At 42.4% G+C, this 19,424-nt stretch overlaps 1 protein-coding gene across 13 annotated transcripts in view; it reads left to right on the top strand.

The window, feature by feature from the left end:
- Positions 1-19,424, top strand: part of RPTOR (regulatory associated protein of MTOR complex 1) — a 349,362-nt gene that overhangs the window by 152,214 nt on the left and 177,724 nt on the right. For all 13 annotated transcript variants that reach the window (XM_057714268.1, XM_057714266.1, XM_057714263.1 and 10 more), the window contains 2 exons: positions 2,949-3,107; positions 19,042-19,188. In XM_057714268.1, the coding sequence (XP_057570251.1) occupies positions 2,949-3,107; positions 19,042-19,188 (306 nt within the window). The remainder of the gene's footprint in view (positions 1-2,948; positions 3,108-19,041; positions 19,189-19,424) is intronic.

Raw genomic sequence — 19,424 nt, 5'->3', positions numbered from 1 at the left:
TAGAAGAATTATTGAACATCTAAGTACCCACCTCCTAGACACAACAGGTTTTACATACACACTTTCGAATTTTGTGCTGAAATTCACTTGTTACTTCAGTGACAGATAGAATTCATCATTTTGGTTTGTTTTATTACAGATTATTGTAATCAGTTTCAATAAAAGTTTGATAGTCACTCAGCAACTATTCGCTAATAACTGAGCATGTCGTGAGGCCGTGGGAAGAATATAAAAACAGAGCCTGGTACTGAAAGGCACACACAAAACTGTAAGCTATATCCGCCCTCATGGGGTTTACAGTCTCCATGGAGCTCAGACAGTTTCACAGGAACATATGACAAAGAGTATACGTTAGTTCAGAGACAGAAAAGATTATTCCTGCCAAAGGGGACCAGGGAGGAATTCTGCACAAGAGCTAGGCATTGAACTGGTGCTCCTAGAACATGTGGTTTAGATGAGCCAACACAGGTTAAGATGCCCACTTGGCTGGAGTGAACAGGTGACACGGCTGCCTCCCTGGGCCGGTCACAAGCTCCGTGCCCCTGAGTGCCCCGTGTCCTCAAGCCCCTCCTTCCACACAGGCCCCATCTCTTCTGAGGCCAGCCCTGCTCTGGTAGAGTGGGTGATTTCCAGCCTCTCTGTCAGTGCCAGATTAGTGCACATTGCCTCAATGAGAATGAATTTGAAAACATCACATTGTATGTTTGCTTTCTCTATTCTCCTCTGCGACACTTTTATTTTACAAATAGCAATCTGGACATTATGGAAGAAACACAGGGAGAGAAGACCACTTTGCTGGACCCTAACTGTCACTTCAGGGCAGGGTTCTAAAATTGTCCTGCAATGGAATAGGGTTGCTATCCTTGTATTGGTTTGCTTACAGTTCCAAAAATTGGGGGAATGTAGAAGAACTTTGAGTTTCATCATTGAAGCTTCTGTGTTTGTGCCCCCACCAATACTCTCAGAGCACAAGATGCAGTATATCACCAGGATTTTATACTGTCAGAAATTGCATTATTAGCATGCATTTAATTAAATGAAACCAAATGTCATCTCAAACAGGGAGAAACTAATGCAGTGTGAGGTGAGCCACATTTTCCTGTAGTTTCCTCTCGTGTAGCTCTTCATTTTCCTCTGAAAGGTCAGGACATCTGTCTTAAATATAGGCTACAGGTCATCCTCAGGCCTCCTTGTCTGCTTTCTATTTCTGCTCCCTCCACCTCCCTGCTTTTCTTTTGAAACAACATCAGTGGATGCTTCCTGAGTGGCAACCGTCACTGTGTGCTGAGCCCTGCACCAGGCACCAGGCCCACAGCGAGAGCTGTGATGCTTCAAACACAGTTTCCTCGCCGTTCACGTTCCTTATTCTCACCACTGTTTTCTTCAAGTGGTATCATGGCACTGTTTTTGTTTTTGTTGTTTTAATTTAGCTTTTCAAATAAAGTTTTAGAAGTTTATCAAAGTAACAAACACATTATTTTTTGAAAGCCTAGAGGTAAACCATTTTAGCTGTGTTTTTTGGGTAGATATGCCCATATTTTTTAACACTGTGTATGCTGCTTTTTATTGATTTATCAGGTTGGGGTATTTTTATTGACTTCCTGGTGTGGCTTTAGTGCTTTTATACACATCACATCCACGCCACCATCTATATAGTTAAAGATTTGCACACTCAGTTCTCTTTTATTGGGAGTTTACCAGTAAAAGTTCTTTGAAACCAAAGGGAAACGAATATAAAGTGGAAAGACTCTTGTGATGACCACGTGTACCCCTTACGCAGCCCCAGTGTCCTTATCACCCAGCCTTGTCTCCACACTCAGGTTATCTTGAAGTTAGCACAGTTTCTAATGAAATAAAATCAGTGTTCATAACATTATGACTGTGTGAACACTGTTATCCAAAAAGCCAGGAAACGAGTTTGGACCTAATTCTGGACACTGTAGTAGCTCCCTGGCCCGATGGTGTCTCTGGGCCCCAGCCCTCACCGTTTACTTAGAGAGGCCCAGAGGGCTCTGGTTGGAATGTCGGGGGCAGGACCCCTCATAGCTCTTCTTTCAGTGTTTTCCTGGCTGATCTGGTGTGTTTATTTTCCGTGCAAACTTCAGTAGCAGCTTGTCAGGCTCTGCGAAATAGCTTGCTGTTATATTTATTGGGGACATGTGGAGTCTTAACCTGGGGAGAACTGATGTCTTAAGAATGTGGGTGCATCCTGTCCAGACAGGGAGCATCTCCCATTTGTTCAAGCCTCCTTCTGTTTTACAGGAGGGTTTTACAAAATTTCCTTGTCGGGGTTTTGTACATTTCTTATTAAATTTAATCTTCTTTGTTGCTTTAGAAGTGAGGGTTCCTTACAGTTATGTCCTCTGACCGCCTCTTATTTTTATATATACAAAGGCTGTTGATTTCTGTGTGTTTACTTTGGGTCCTGCTAATTCAGTGAATCCTTTATGTTCATCAACAAGGGTCCAGGCAGGAGAAGTGAGAGTTAAGCAGGGCGAATATGACTAAGCATGAGACGGGCAGTTGCTTCCTTATTTTTGTTGTCTATTTGAAACTGTTCTCCCTTGCTGCTGTATACATGGCAGCTTTTTGTGTTTAAGCAAATTGTCTCTTCCATGTTCCAGACAGTTTTTCCAAACAGATTCAATGCTTCTAAGAAATACTTTTGATATCACAGTGATGCTATCTTTTACTAGTGTTGCTGTGTGGCAGGCATTACTTATTAATCTCATGGGATCTTCACAGTAGTTCTCAATAAATATTTGTTGAGTAAGTGAATGTTCACAACCACCCTGTGAAGTAGTCATCTTCCCAGTTTATTGATGGAGAAACTTGAGGTCACTTGTGCAGGGCCCATTAAATGCAAACTCAGAGTAAAGGATGGAGTTTTAATTCTAGTATTCCCATGAATCCATGATAAGTTTCTTGATTTTTTTCTTCTGCAACAGGCGCGGTACAAGCAGAGCCTCGATCCAACTGTGGATGAAGTGAAGAAGCTTTGCACGTCTTTACGCCGTAATGCCAAGGAGGAGCGGGTTCTCTTCCACTACAACGGCCATGGGGTGCCCAGGCCCACTGTGAACGGCGAGATTTGGGTGTTCAACAAGGTGAGCGTGCCATGAAAGTTTCCTGTGAACTGAATTTCACTTTTTCAAGAAAATCTATAAGTTTTGGTGGTTGGCCCGCAGATCCTATTCTCCTGTAGCTTCTATGGAACCGTTGATGGCTAATCTGTTTCCATAAACCCAAATGCAGGAAGACTGTTAGGGATATGGGCCAGTTATCTGGTAGAAGTTTGGGGATTATTTATTTATTTGGCCGTGCATGTGGTATCTTAATTCCCTGACCAAGGATTGAATCTGTGCCCTCTGCAGTGGAAACTCAGTCTTAACCACTGGACTGCCAGGGAAGTTCTGGGGATCATTTATATTTCAGTGATAAAAGCTGAAAAATAATCAGGAACAAGAAGATATTTCTTTTGCAAAACATTAATGAAATGGCTGTCTAGGGAAGTCATGAGGTCTGGGGATCTTCCTTTGAGAATCAGTCACGTTCCTAGAAGATAAAATGATGTTAAGTATTCCAAAGAGCTAATACCAAGCAAGTCTGCAGACAGGGTCTCAGCTCTGCTCTCTCCAAGGTCAATGTAGCCAGCCTCCTATAGTCCCTTAATCAAAAGACTGTAGACGAGGGACTTCCCTGGTGGTCCAGTGGCTAAGGCTGTGCTCCCAATGTAGGGGACATGGGTTTGATCCCTGGCCAGGGAACTGAGATCCCACATGCCGCAACTAAAGATCCTGCACGTGGCAACAAAGATTGCATGCCACAACTAAGACCTGGAGCAGCCAAATAAATAATTTTTTTTTTTCTTTTAAGAAGGAACTTTCTGGTGGTCCACTGGTTGGGACTCCACGCTCCCAGGTTCCCAGTGCAAGGGCCCAGGTTCAGTTCCTGGTCAGGGAACTAATCCCGCATGCTGCAACTAAGACCCGGTGCAGCCAAACAAACAAACAAACTATAGATGAAAGTGAGGGGTAGATGACACCCCTTCTCACCATCCTGGGCCCCGTGCTACAGGTTCTCATCATATCATCCAAGAGGCAGTGCCTTTAAGTGTGAGTGCTCAGCCCACCTGGAAGCTCCTTACACACTGGTGCACATGAACCAGGAGAGGAGCTCACCATACTTGAGTTCTGACTTCAGCCACACCACTTGTTAGCTTCAAGACGTGGACAAATGAGAAGACTTCCGGGACCTCTGTTTCTTATTGTGGAAGCTGCTTCATAGTGAAGGATTAAAGTACCCAACCCACCACTCACATAGTGAGCTCTCAGGGGATGTCCACTCTTCCACATGTGGTCAGCAGGTAGGCAGATGGGATAGTTGGGGACCTGGAGGATAAGGAGTGGAGAAGAGGTCTGGACCCAGCTCTTCCCTCAGGGTAGTGCCCTCTCTGCCTTGTATGTACCTAGATACCAACTTGATTTTAATCATTTTTATTAATCATTGTATAGATTCAAAACTGTAATTATAGGGACTTCCTAGGTGGTACAGTGCTTAAGAATCTGCCTGCCAATGCAGAGGACACAGGTTCGATCCCTGGTCCGGGAAGATCCCACATGCCGCGGAGCAGGTAATCCCATGCACCACAACTACTGAGCCTGTGCTCTAGAGCCCGCGAGCCACAACTGTTGAGCCCACTTGCCACAACTACTGAAGCCCATGTGCCTAGAGCCCGTGCTCTGCAACAAGAGAAGCCACCAAAATGAGGAACCTGTGCACCACAGTGAAGAGTAGCCCCCACTCGCTGCCATTAGAGAAAGCCCGTGTGCAATAACAAAGACCCTATGCAGCCAATAAATAAATAAAATAAAATTTATAAAAAAAAACCCCAAAAAACCTGTAATTATAAAAGAAGTAGAATTAAAAGAAACATGATATAACGAAGTACCACATGATATTTCTGAACCACCGGTTCAGAAAAATGAGGCTTCAGGGTCCCTGCATGCCCGCCTCACTCTCACCCCTACCCCACCCTCCCCCCCCAGGTGACTGGCCCCTTGAGTGGCTGAGCTGATCGGTACCTTGCTTTTTGTAGCTGCCCCGCCTTTGGAGGCTCTCCAGACGCTTGGGGGTTGGGTATTTTGTGGTTGATGAGATTGGGGTCATTCTGGCTCAGTTACATGCTTAGGATTGTCCCCCCACTGCTGTGGCTGTGCTTCCTCCCTCAGCCCCACTGCTGGCCCTCCCAGTGCCTCCTGTGCACACGGACATTGGGTCGGTCTCATCTTTGTCCAGTTCTAAACTGCCCACGTGTTTCTGTTACCCACATCCTCCCAACACTGGAGTGGGGTGGGGGGTATTGTAGTGCTGCATGGTGGTGCAGTCCAGTCTCCCAAATAACTGTGAGGACGGTGCCTTCTGGTTTCTGGGTTGGCCACGTAGGCTTCCCCTCTTGCAGTGCCATTTCCTGTTTTTCACTTGGGTTGTGTGTCTTTTTCTTATTTATTTGAAGGACTTCTTTATATTCTGGACAGTAACCCTTTACCGTTTTTGTTAATTGTAAATATCCCTGAGTTTATGGCTTGGTTTCTTGGTTGGTCTTTTTTTTTAAATTAATTTATTGGCTGCTTTGGGTCTTCGTTGCTGCACTCAGGCTTTCTCTAGTTGTGGCTAGTGGGGGCTACTCTTCGTTGTGGTGCACAGGCTTCTCAGAGCGGTGGCTTCTTTTGTTGTGGAGCATGGGCTCTAGGTGCAGGGGCTTCAGTAGTTGTGGCACACAGTCTCAATAGTTGTGGCACGTGGGCTCTAGAGAACAGGCTCAATAGTTGTGGTGCACAGGCTTAGTTGCTCTGTGGCACGTGGGATCTTCTTGCAGCAGGTATTAAACCTATGTTCCCTGCATTGGCAGGCAGATTCTTAACTACTGCGCCACTTACAAAGTCCCCTCTTGGCTGGTCTTTTTGCTTCAGTCTTCCCTTAGTGTTACCAAGCCCAATCTCGTTCTCTTCGCCACACGACAGGCCAATAAATGGGGAGATAAGTTGTTGGAACAAGGAATAATGATTCTAATCAGAAAGCCAGCAGAGCAAGAAGATGGCAGACTAGCGTCTCAGAAAACCATCTTACCTCAGTCCAAATGCATCCTCCTATTATATAGAAGAGGGGAATGGGGAGGGGCCCACTGTGGCGCCGACCAATAGCTGAGCAGGACCACTAACGGTTGCTGGTTGACAGTTGCTCACTAACGTCGGTGTTTTGCTTGGGGGAGGGGCCCACCGTGGCACTGACCAGTGGCCGAGCCCGGCTGCTGTAGTTCATGCCTGCCTTGCGCTGTTACACCCTAAGCAGAAAGGTGTGACACCAGAAAGCTGCCAGGTCTGAAGAAGTACTGGGCTGCTCCAGCAACCTCGTCCTCCAGCTCTCAACAGAGCTAGGCACTCAAGTGAGGGAGACTGCAGTGGCCACATGAAGGCCGTTGACATACCAGCCACTGGGATCGCTATCCAGGGTGGGCGATCCCTGCCGTGGGCCCAGCCTGCTGCTGGCTTCACCCATCAGCTCCTGACCAGTGAGGTGGCCCGGGAGCTGGTGTCCCTGGAGCAGAGTTCCTGCCTGCCGCTTGCACCATGAGCAGGCAGCGGGCGCTGGGCGAGAGGAGCGGTGGAGCAGTCCCTGCCGCCACTGCGCTTGGGCTGGTGCCAGGGAGGGAAGTGGGAAGGGCCCACCATGCTTCAGGTTTGGGCTGAGGAGGCCGCTGTTCCATTAGGATGTGGCCGTTTTGCATCTTCTTTAGGAAAACTTTCCTTATGCCAGGATTACGGAAGTGTTCCACTACGTGTTCTTTCAAAAGTGTATTTTTGTCCATTAATTTGTGTCTTTAATCTACCTGGAACTGATTTTTGTACATACTGTTAGGTAGGGATTCAAAAAATTTTTTTTTCAAATGGATACCATTACCATTTAATGCCAGCTTTGGACTCATCAAGTTTCCTTAGTGAGTGGGTATGTTTCTGAGCTCTCCGTTCTGTTCCATGGGTCTCCCTCTGTGTAGGTTTTCAGTGATACTTGATATTTGGGGAGGTGAGTTTCCCTGCTTTGTTCTTTTTGATTCTTTGATCGTCCATGAAAATATTGAATCAACTTGCAAATCAGTGGATTCATGGGGGGAGATTTAACATCTTTATATTGTTGAGTTTTCCAAACTATACTCTTTTTAAGTGTTTATCAATAGTATTCTATAATTTCATAAATGGTTGTATCATTTTTTAAGTGTATTCCTAGATACTTTATATTTTTTGATGTTGTTACAAATGTTTACTATAAAAATTATATTTTGTGAGTTTTTATCAGGGTATATGGCAAGGCAGTTGATATTTGTACATTTATTTTGTATCTACTGATTTTGCTATTCTCTCTTATTGATTCTAATGATTTGTACATATTTTAAAATTTTCTTAACAGGCTACCATGTGGTTTGCAAATCATGGCAGTTTTCTTTCCTTCCAGTCTTCTTGTGCTTATTGTTTGTATCTTACTGTGCTGCCAACACCTCCCAGAGAGTGGAGTGGTGACTGTGTCTCTGTCTTGTTCCTCATTTCAAAGGGAGTGCTTCCTGTGTGTCAGTGTATGGTGTTTGCTGCAGATACTTTTAAAAAGAATAAAAAATAAGAAAACCCCTTATCAGATTAAAAAGCGCCTTTCTATTCCTAGTTTATTTTTTCAAGTCATGAGTAGATATTGCTTTTCCCCAAGCCATTATATGCGTGTGTTAGATGATGGTATGATTTTTCTCCTTTAAACTGGAAATGCATTAAAAGATACATGGTTTTCTGATATTAAATATACATTTCCTTTGTGGGATAATGTAGTGTGTCTTTATCAATTATGTGTTTCATACAGGGGTTAATTCTGTTGTTGGTATCATGTTTAATATTTTTACATCTGTGTTCATGAGTGAGATTGGCTTGGAATTTTTCTTTCTCCTGCTGTCTTTTGGTAATCAGTGTAACTGTGGCCTCAGAAAATAAGTTGAGGGAGTGCTCCACTTAGATACACAGGGATTGTTTTTGTGAGATGGGAAGTGCATGTTGTCTGAATATTGGATAGAGCTTACAAATCAAGCCATTGGGCTGGTATTTTGTATGTGGAGAGGTCTTTGACTACTGATTTAGTTTCCTTCATTGTTAAAGGGCTACCTAGATGTTCTGTTTCTTCTTGAGCCAACTTTGCTAGCTTACTTTCGTAGGAATTTATCCATTTCAGCTAATTTTCTAATTTATTGACAAAAAGTGACTCATATTTCCTTATTAATTTATCACAGTCTGGGTTAGTGATGTTTCTTATTTCATTCTTGATACTGATACTGGATACTTTCTTTCTCTTTTCTTGTTGATCACTCTTACCAGAGGTTTCTGTGCATTTCATTAGTCTTTTCAAAGAATCAACATTTAACTTTCCATCCTTCAGAAGGATTGAAAGAACAACAGAATGAATACTTTTATACTTTTCACCTACATTCAGCAGTTAACACTTTGCCACATTTGCTTTATATCTCTGAATAGATAAATATTTTTTACCTTAGCCATTTGAAAGTTACAGATATCATGACACTAAAAACAAGGACATTTTTGTACATGACTATAATACCCTTAAAATGCTCAAGAAGTTTAGCATCAGCTCTATAATATCATTTAATACAAAGTCCATAATCAAAATTTCCAAACTGCCTCAAAAATGTGTGTTAGTAAGCATTTTCTGTTTGTTGATTTGTTTTTGCTCTCAGGATCCAGCCCAGGTTCATGCACTGCGTTCAACCGTCAGTCATCTTTCTCAGTCTCCTCGCATATGTAGAAAAAGAGACTGCTCCTTGCGTTGTCTTTATTGACATGGACATTTTTTTAGTGAGGTTATTTTATTGTCTTCTTGTAGTAAGTTATTATAGTTACATGTCTGTCTTTTTTTTTTTTTTAAATAGGGATTTTTTTGGGGGGGGGTTGGTTGGTTTTTTGTTTTGTGTTTTTTTTTTTTTTTTTTATATAGCAGTTTTAGTGTTTAGAAAAATGAGAAAGTACAGAGTTTCCATATGCAGTCGTGCCTTAGTCTTCACAGGGGAATAGTTCTGGAACCCACTGCAGATACCAACATCCGTGGATGCTCAAATCACATAGTTGGCCTTTCATATTCACAGTTCCAAATTCCCAGATTAAACCCACTGAGAATCATGTAGTCCTGTACATATGTAGTGGAAAAAATCTGTTTATAAGTAGACCTGCTCAGTTCAAACCCATGTTGTTCAAGGGTCAGCTGTACTCTCGCTCCGTACCTGACCTACATCTTGCTTTGGTGTGGTACGTTTCTTACAATCACTGATCCAGTATTGATACATTATTGGTGACTAGAGTCCATAGTTTATACTAGGGTTTATTCTTTGTGTTGTGGAGTTCTGTGGGTTTTGCCAAATACATAATGTCTTGTGTCCACCATTATAGTATCATACTGGATAGTTTCACTGCCCTAAAAATTCTGTGCTGCACCTATGTCTCCCTCCCTGTCTCTCCTCCCAACCCATGGCAACCACTGATATTTTTACTGTCTCTATAGTTTTGCCTTTTCCAGAGTATCATATAGTTAGAATCATATGGTATGTAGTGTTTTAAAACTGGCTTTTATTCAGTTAGGAATATACATTCAAGATCTCTTCATGTCTTTTCATGGCTAGATAGCTCATTTTCTTTTCACCACTGAAAAATATTACACTGTTTGGATGTACCGCAAATGAAGGACATCCTGGTTGCTTCCTGTTTTTGGCAATTGTGAATAATGCTGTTCTAAACTTTTGTGCGGACTTTTGTATAAAGATGAGATTTCTTCTCATTTGGGTAAATACCTAAGAGATCTGTTGCTAGACCAGCTGGTATGTTTAGCTTTCTAAGAAATTGCCAAACTCTGTTCCACAGTGGCTATGTCGGATGTATTCCCACCAGCAACAAATGGGAGTTCCTGTTGCTGCACATCCTCCTCAGTATTTGTTGTTGCTGATGTTTTGGATTTTAGCCATTCTAATTAGGTGCATAGTGGTATCTCTTTTGAATTTACGATTCCTTAATGACATACGATGTTGAGCATCTTTTCATATGCTTATTTGCCATCTGTATGTTGTCTTTGGTGGGGTTTCCATATCTTTTGCCCACTTTTAAATAGGATTATTTGTTTTCTTACTCATTTTTGAGTTCTTAATTTGGGTACAAGTCCTTTATCAGATACTCATTTTTAAAATATTTCCTCCCATTCTGTTACTTGTGTTTCCATTCGCTGAAGAGTGGACATTGATTTTTTTGGAGAGTCCACACCAGTTATCCTCTAGAATGTCCCCCATTCTTTGTTTTTTCATGAGTTTGTATCCGACTGGATAAAAAGCAAGATCAAACTGTGCTGTCAGCAAGAGATGCACTTTGAATACAAAGACATATAAAGGTTGAATGTGAAAAGATATATTATGAAATACTAGTTGAAAGTTAGCTGGAGTGGACATATTACTAGTTAGAAAATAGACTTCAAGACAAGGAGTTTTGTCACATATGAAGAGGGACTTTTCACAATGACAGACAAGTCAGGTCATCAGGAGGACATAACCTGAATGTGTAGATGGCTAATAGGAGGGTTCAAGATACGTAAAGCAAGATTGCCAGGACCAGTGAGAGAAAGAAACACATCCGTAATCCTAACTGGATATTTGAGTAACTGTCTGGCAATAATTGATAGGTTAAAACTGATTTTAAAATTGAAGATAAAACTGATAATTTAAAACTTTCTCACAAGGAAAACTCCGGACATGGTATATTATATTTTTCTAATTAAAAAAAATCAGTTACTATTATAAAAGACTATCAGGCATTCTAACTCAGTTAACAGAACACTGTACCCAAGGCTTGCAGAATGCACATTGTCCAGGGTGGGCGGAGCGCTCACTGAGAAAGACCTGTGCTGGGTCACAAAAATGTCTTAATACAGTTTGAATGATGGAAATCATACAGAGTCTGTTCTCCGACCACAAAATCTGAAATTGTAGGCTAGCTGGAAAATCCTCAAATATTTGGAAATTAAATAACACATGCATCAAGAAAGGTACCACAAGGGAAAATAAAAATAATTCAAATAAACAGTAATGAAAAGACGACTTGGTAAAATCTGTAGGATGCAGCTAAAGCAGTGCTTATGTGAAAATGTATAGCTTTGTTAAATCCTTATACAGAAAGGAAGAAAGGCTTAAAATAAAAATCTAAATTTCTGCCTTAAGAAACTAGGAAGTGTTGAGCAATCTAAACTCAAAGGAAGTAGAAAGAAGAAATAATAAAGAGCACAAATCAGTAAAATAGAGACCAGGCAGTAGAGAAAGTGAACAGAGCTAAAATTTGGTTTGGGGTAAACATCTGTAAAATTAAAAAGTTTTTGGCTAGGTAGCAAGAAAAAAAAGAAAAGATACAATCAACATTTAGGAATGAAAGGGGGGATGGCACCACATATCCTATAGATATTGAAAAGATAAGGGAATGTTAATAATTTTATACCAATACATTTAATAAATTAGATGGAAAATGCCTTTTAAGATACAACTTCCCAAAAGCGACCCAAAATGAAATAGAAAATCTGAATAGCCCTAGATCAATGAAAGAAATTGAATTCATAGTTAAAAACCTTACATGTTGACTCATGGATGAACGGTTATTTTTATTTAAGTATCATCTTATCAGCAAAATGTTTCCTGATCACTATATGTAAAGTGTTAAATCATAGATGGAAAAAGGAAAATGTTCTTCATGATGCATAGGAAGTACAGGTGACACCAAAACTGGAAAGTCAGTATCCTCTATTTGCATCAACATTTGCACTGTTTACACCAGGGGTTCTCAAAGTATGGGCCCCAGACCAGTAGCAGAAGTATTCTTGGAATTTACAACACATGTAGATTATGAGTCCCCACCCAAGACTTATGGAAGCTTATTCTGGAGAGGGGCCCAGAGATCTACGTTTTAACAAGCACTCTAGGCCATTCTGATGCACATTTATTTGAGAACTCTTCCTCCATAAATCTGGTTTTCAGCTATAGGACATCTGAGAAATCAGTTAAGATATGGTCTAAGGTTTTATGTCTCAGCATCAAGAAAACAATATTTGTAAAAAACTTTAAAGCTCATATAAAGGGATAGTCCAAAGTTTTCCATCACTTCTCCCGAAGAAATAGAATTTTTACTGATATTCTTCAGCTCTTGCAAGCAAACACAAAAACGTTAGAAAGGCCAAGTTTACAATAAAATTAACAGCTTTTTTCAGGGAGGGGTACTGCTGTGTTCCTTTTTTTTTAATAAATTTATTTATTTTATTGGCTGTGTTGGGTCTTTTGCTGTGCGCAGGCTTTCTTTTAGTTGAGGTGAGTGGGGGCTACTTTCCATTGTGGTGCGCGGGTTCCTCATTGCTGTGGCTTCTCTTGTTGCGGAGATGGGGCTCTAGGTGCGTGGGCTTCAGTAATTGCAGCACATGGGCTCAATAGTTGTGGCTCACGGGCTCTAAAGCACAGGCTCAATAGTTGTGGCGCACGGGCTTAGTTGCTCTGCAGCACGTGGGATCTTCCTGGAGCAGGGATCGAACCCATGTCCCCCTCATTGGCAGGCGGATTCTTAACCACTGCGCCACCTAGGAAGCCCTGCTCTGTTCTTAATATGGATAAAGTAGTAGTTATAACAAATGTTAAATGTGGTCTGGCACAGATATTGCTTTTTAAAAAATCACAAATATGTCTTTTTAATAATAGCATATTTAAAAACCTTCATGATCCATCTTTCAACAGAGTCAATTATGAACTTTATACTAAACCAGAATAAGAAGCATCTATTTGATAGTGATGTGCAGTTTTTCCAAACCAATAGATCCTATTATTTAAATAACATTTATTTAGAATTACTCATAAGGTAAACAGTTATTGAACTGTAATAAAGGAAAGGCAGAGAAAGTAACAACAAAACCAATAAACCTTCAGCCTTAAGGATTTTAAGGGACTAGGAGTTTGCTTGTGACTTAAACCCCGGAGTGTTTGACTCACAAGTACCATTGCCCCATACCTAACGTCTCTGGGCCATCACCTCCCACCACTGGTTCCTTCAGAAGGAAGATGAATCTTCTGCTAACCCATGCCCCCCTGCTCTCCTCGGAGAACAGCCATGCAGATGCCTTTACCATCCAGGGAAAGCGAGGATGATACATCCAGATGTGCCCACAGTTCCTGTTTACAAGGTTAGAGGAAGCATACATCCTTGAGGGCTTTACTGGGAAGCCCTTAGGAGGATGCCATTTTACTACGGCTGAGATTTCTGACACACATTCTGAGTTATTTGGCAGAAGATGTACAGACCTTCCTCAGCTTACTGTGAGGTTATGCCGCATAACCCATCATAGTTGCAGATACCAGAATCTGAAAGTGCACGTGCCATATCTAACCTATTGAACAACATAGCTGAGCCTCACCTACCTCAGACGTGCTCAGAACATTTACCTTAGCCTGTGGTTGAGCAGAATTATCTAATAGAGAGCCTATCTTACAATAAAGTGTTGGCTATCTCAGGTAGTTCTTCACTGACAGTGAAGAACAGAACGGTTGTCTGGGTCCAGGGTGGTTGTAAGTATGTTGGTTGTTCACCCTCATGATGGCAGGGTGACTAGGGGCTGCACTCACTGCCACTGCCCAGCATCACAGGAGAGGATCAGACTGCATATTGCTAGCCTGGAAAAGAGCAGCATTCAAAGTTGCTCTTTTGAATTCGTGTCTCTTTGCACCACCATGTAAAAAAAAAAAAAAATTGTAAGTAGAACCATTGGGAGTCAGGGGCTCTCTGAACTTAGAATCTGCTCAGAGATGGAGAGTTGCTTCTTGGAAGGTGGCTGGCTTTACCTGGAGAACAAAGTGCTCTTTCTCCCAGCTCCTGTCTCGGAGCTCGGTACTCAGCTGTGGTGACAGTCTGATGAAGCATGTGGCTTTTTTATTTTTTTTGATGTTTAATATAACGTGACAGATAAAGTGGAGTGTAATGAATAAATTATCTAAAACCTATTTCTATTTCTTTGTTTGAAAAGAAAACATGGCCTTGAATATGTTTTTTAAAGAGAAAGGAGAGAAACTTTGATTAGAAGTTCTCTGTACTTGTAGTTTTTGGTGGGGGAGAAACCAAACCATTGCCTGAAAGACTCTGAAGTGTTTTGGGTGGCCTTTGGTGCGCAGGGGACTTTGACTTCTCCAGCTTGTGTAGGTTCTTTCAGCCTAGAAGACACAGGGATATTGCACGGGGCAGAAACAGTTGCCCTTTGGGTGTTGTTTCTGTTCTTCCATTCACTTGTTCACTCGCTGCAGCACCGGAGCTGTCATCCTGCAGGCCTCCCTTTGCAGGTTTACAGGACCATAATTCTGGCCTGAAGACTGACAACCTCCACAGGAGCCTTCTGAGATGGGAAGTGAGATCCACCTGCTTGTGTTACAATAAGGATTCGTTCTCAAAGGCCATTTTCCTCAATGCAGTTTAATAGAGTTGATTTTGTATCCCTAAGGGACACAGACTTCTGAGTTTCACGGGCTTACTAAACTGCAGGTGTACAGCTACTCTTTAAATGGAACCATCTCTCCTCAAAGACATCGGTTCTTACCAGGGGAGGTTCCCCCTCAGGGTGCATTTGGCAGTGTCCTGAGACCTTTTTGGTTGTCACAAAAAGGGCAGAGAGGGGCAAGTGCTGTTGGCAGGGATGCTGCCAAGACTGGTGCAGTGCATGGGACAAGCCCCACACTGAGTGACCAGCTTCAAACTTCCACGGTGATGGGGTGCCTCCACTTCAACCATAGAGGCCCTTGCTTCTCAGCAGGCCCTCAGAGGCTGCCACCCACCACGCAACCCATCTGTGTGGAGGTGTGGGTCCAAGTCATTTTCTGTGGCCGAGCATCCCTGTGGACGGTATAGGGTGCCTGCCCATCTCACAACTGAAAATCATGAGGCTAAAGACCAATTCCAAAAGCCCCTTGCATGCTGCCCTTTGGACAGGCATTAGAAAATGGAGGCAGTTCTGCCCCCCAGTGGGACTCAGTAGCTGACAATGCCACTTGAACCACTTGGGTGGCAGCCGGCAGCACAGGGAATGGAAGGGAAAACCCTTAATGGGCTTCCTAATGGATTAGTGCTTCATTATTTTAATGAGTCACCATCAATTACCTTTGTATCTCAGAAATTTAAAAGTAACTTTTGATTTTGGGGAAATATAAAAATTACATTTCAGTTCCAAAGGCCAGACCTCAGAACATGGTATGTTAAAATATATTTTATTTCATGCTGTTTTGCTGCCTTTCGGGCCTTGTGGGACTGTACCTAGAAGGCAGCAAAGATGACAGCATCGCCCTTTCTCAACAGTCATGTGGATGAAGTGGTGGCGGGAATGGAGTCAGAACTGCCCTAACCATATTTGGCCACTCCTCACTGAACTAGAACCTTGTGGGAAGCAGATAAACAGCACAGGGTGTGGCTGGATATAAAAATGTGATGATTTCCCAGGCTGGTGCTAAAATCCATTTTCCTCTCAGCGTGAGGATGTCGCTGCCCAGTTAAAGGGTTCCTTTTGGCCCTTTTCTCTTCTGTAGCTGTTGGGGCTGCATGTCAACAAGGGGAGGAAGGCTGCTGGGGAAAGGGCTGGAGAGGAGTGTTACTCCCTGCTGTGCCCAGGGAGGCACTGACCGGTGTCCTGCTCTGTCCAATGCAGCATGTGTACTTGTACAGGTAACATGTAATATTTGCTTGTTATGAAACACTGCATGAATGTAGAGTATGTTATAGTGAACCCTGGAGCTTACCCTTTTCCTCCCTCCTTTTAATAGTTATGTGCATTTTGTCTTTAAAAAAAAACAAGTAATTTCTATTTTAAAAGGTTCCAAGAGAACAGAAGTCTTAAAAGAAATAGATATGACACTTCCTTACCACCCCCCACACACCCCTGTCACCTCCCCAGTCAGAGAAAGCAGCCTGTAGCTGTCCCATGTTCTTCTTTCAGCACCGTTTATAGAACCTTTCACTGAGCACATTCCTGCTGAGTCCTCATTCTGTTCAGCTTAAGTGCTGGGGATGTGGTATTTTACACACAAAATGGGATCATATTATATGTGAGGTTCTAAGACTTGCATTTTAAAAATCATAACAAGCCTCTGACATCTGTTCATGTCAGTGCATATAAATAACCTTGTATGGTATTCTGTAGTGTGGGTGTGTGGGCCCCCTTTGCTTAATGATCTCTTCATATGGGATGATATTAGGATCCAAGGTTAGCTGTGATAGTCCCTGTGGGCTCTCTGGGCCTGCTGTGGCATCATCATGACATGGGGCCCAGTTCCCTTCCATCACACAGCTTCTTCTCTCCCCCCCGGTTCTTGTTCTCTGTGTGGTCAAAGATGGCCTGCCATGTTCTCATTTCCTCCCAGGAAGGGAAAGAGGAAGGGATGAGCATGAGGGTGGCACTTATAATTTAGACACATTTCTGATCATGTCCCATTGGCCAGAATTAGGCTGCAAGATCAGACTTAGCTTCAGTGGAAACTGGGAACTGTGTTCAGCTTAACTTGCATGGTGATGAAGAGGGAAGAAATAGGTGTTAGACTGGCAGTCTTTTCCACAGTAGCATGTAGACAGCTTACAGGTTTTTATCAGTGAAGATATTATACATCCCTGTATGTATGTACATTTCTGTGTATACAAGTATTTCTGTAGGATGGACACCTAGAAGTCAAAGGCATGTACATTAAAAAATTTAAGAACCACCCAATTGCCTTCCAAAAACTTCCTAAATTTATACTCGCACCAATGGTGAGCCACTGCCCTGGTCAACATGGGGTATTATTCATCTTTAATATTTCTTTCCAGTGTGCTGGATGAAGATAGGTAGATGGATGATTCTCATTGTAATTTGCATTTCCGTGAGTAATTGAGAGCATGAAAATTTCATAATTATTGATCATTCATGCTTATTCTGTGAATTGCCTATGTGAAGCTTTTGTCTGTTGTATGTTGTTTTTGTTTTTTGTTTTTGTTGATCTTCAGCAGAAGCTTACATACACACACATTCTAAATATAAAGCCCATGTCACGTATGTTGTACCTACTTTATCCTTAAATTGCTTGTCATCGGTAGGTGTTTTTATCAGAATTGTATAATTTTTATGTTCTATTTTTCTTTAACATTTCTAGGTTTTATATGTTTAAGGTCTTACACCAAAATAAAATTTTGAATCTTTTATTCTGCTTTTATATTTATTTTTAAGATCTGTCCTGATTGTTTTGTGTGTGGAATCTCAGGTGGCAATATTGAATGGTCAGTTAGATTTTACAGTATCACTTGTTGAATTGTTCATTCTTTCTTCACTGAGTTAAAATGCCACCTTTATTACAGTTATATATGTGGGTCTATTTCTGGGCTTTCCCTCCTGTTGATTTGTTTGTCTCACCTTCCCCGATACCATCCTGTAATTACCATAGATTTATAGTGTATTTAATATCTGCTAGTGTGAGTCCCCACTCATTATTCTTTCTTTACAATTTTTTTTTCTATTATTATACATTTCTCTTCAGCATTAACTTTAGAATCAGCTTGTCAAATTCCATTAAAGGAAACCCGTGCTGGTGTTTTGATTGGGTGCTGCCTTTATAGATTCATTAGGGAAGAACTGCCGTCTTTAGAATCCCTCCATGAGAGTTTATTTAGAGAGAGCATATGCAAGTGTTTTCTAACCTATGACGATGAACAAGACACAGGTGATGGCAGTTTAGCAAGGTGAAATGGCACAGCATAAGCAGAGGGTGGTCTCCTCGTGATAGAGATGTCTGCAGCCCTACCACACCTGTGCTTTCGGCACGTCCTCCCCCGCCTGGGATGGGACTTGCATCTAGTGACGTGTGCATATCGAGAGGGCCTCTGCCGCTGCCACCTTGATGACAGTCTTCTCCAGGCCTGGTTTGGTCTTGCTGTCTTCTGTTCCTTTTCCCTGTTGCATTACAAACAATCCTCTTGGCAATACCAGAGGCAGTGTTTGTGGCTCAGCTTTGAGGAAACACAGTAACCTTTACTGTAAGTGCACAGAATTGATTTCTGCCAGAGTTAAACTACTTAAACTGTTGATGCCCGAGGAAGGATAAATAAGTGATGGCATTCTATGCAGAAGAATAGCTTAAAAATGTTACCTTTGAGTGAGGATTTTAATCATTTCTTTGGTGAGATGAGGACCATTCCTCTCTATGTTTACCAGTAATCGCTGGAGTGTTTTTAAGTACTGAACAGTGCAGCGTGTCCAGAAAAATATTTTACTTAGTGGATTCGTATTAATATGTTATTGTTCTATGATTTGAAAAAAAATTGGGGGCTAAATCCACTTGTACCGCTTCATTGTGATTTAAATCATTTAGAGGATAAAGTGCTTATGGGTAGCTCTGAAATTAAAGGGGCAACAGGGAAAACACGCGCATTTGAGGACCCTATCAACTTCTCTGAGCTCATCTTTATAAGCAGGGAGTGAGTTCTGTTATATAAGCCTGGAGAAGTTATGGAGTAAATGGGGAGCAGGAATGGTGTAAGCAGCACGCATCGCCTTGGGGTTTATAAGAGAAAGGCTGTGGTTTGGCTGCAAGCAGGTGGGAGAGGCAGGGTAGGTGTGAAGGTCCTGTGGTGGGGCCTGTGGAGGGAAATCCCTCAGTGGCATGAGTGTGCTCCCAGAGGGCAGCAGGAGCTGAACAGGGGAGGAGAGGAGCTTGGGGTTGAACTGTGACCACTGCCTGTTTCTACCTGATGAAACAGTTGTGGGGAGATGGTGAGGAGCTTAGTTCGCTGCTGTTCACAGTGGGTAGAAACAGTAGCTCGGGAACGTTCTGTGCAGCAGGCCCTATGCATGGGACCCTCTTGGAGGTGCAGGTGCTGGTGAGCAGGCAAAGTTCACCAGGTGTGAGTCACAAACATATGCTGTTTTCTTTTCCAGAACTACACTCAGTACATCCCTCTGTCTATATACGACCTACAGACGTGGATGGGCAGCCCCTCCATATTCGTCTATGACTGCTCCAACGCTGGTCTCATTGTCAAGTCCTTCAAGCAGTTCGCCCTGCAGAGGGAGCAGGAGCTGGAGGTGAGGGCCTGAACACACTGAGGGGTGGGGGTGGGGGTGGGGGGCGATTGGCCAGGAGCTGTGGTTTTGTTTTTTTGGGTGGGGTGAGCTCCTAGTGCTCAGGGCAGGGTGGTGGGGTCAATGACAAAGAACTTGGAAAGGCTTGAGGACAAGCTCTTGGGCTTATCTTTACATCTTGTTTTACCCAGTGTCATTTTTAAGCCGAATTTTAATTAAGTGATAATGTCAGTAGAGTT

This window comes from Hippopotamus amphibius, chromosome 17, assembly GCF_030028045.1.
Source record: "Hippopotamus amphibius kiboko isolate mHipAmp2 chromosome 17, mHipAmp2.hap2, whole genome shotgun sequence".
Taxonomy (NCBI): domain Eukaryota; kingdom Metazoa; phylum Chordata; class Mammalia; order Artiodactyla; family Hippopotamidae; genus Hippopotamus; species Hippopotamus amphibius.
The sequence above is the reverse complement of the archived record's forward strand: the minus strand, read 5'-3'. Positions and strand labels throughout refer to the sequence as shown.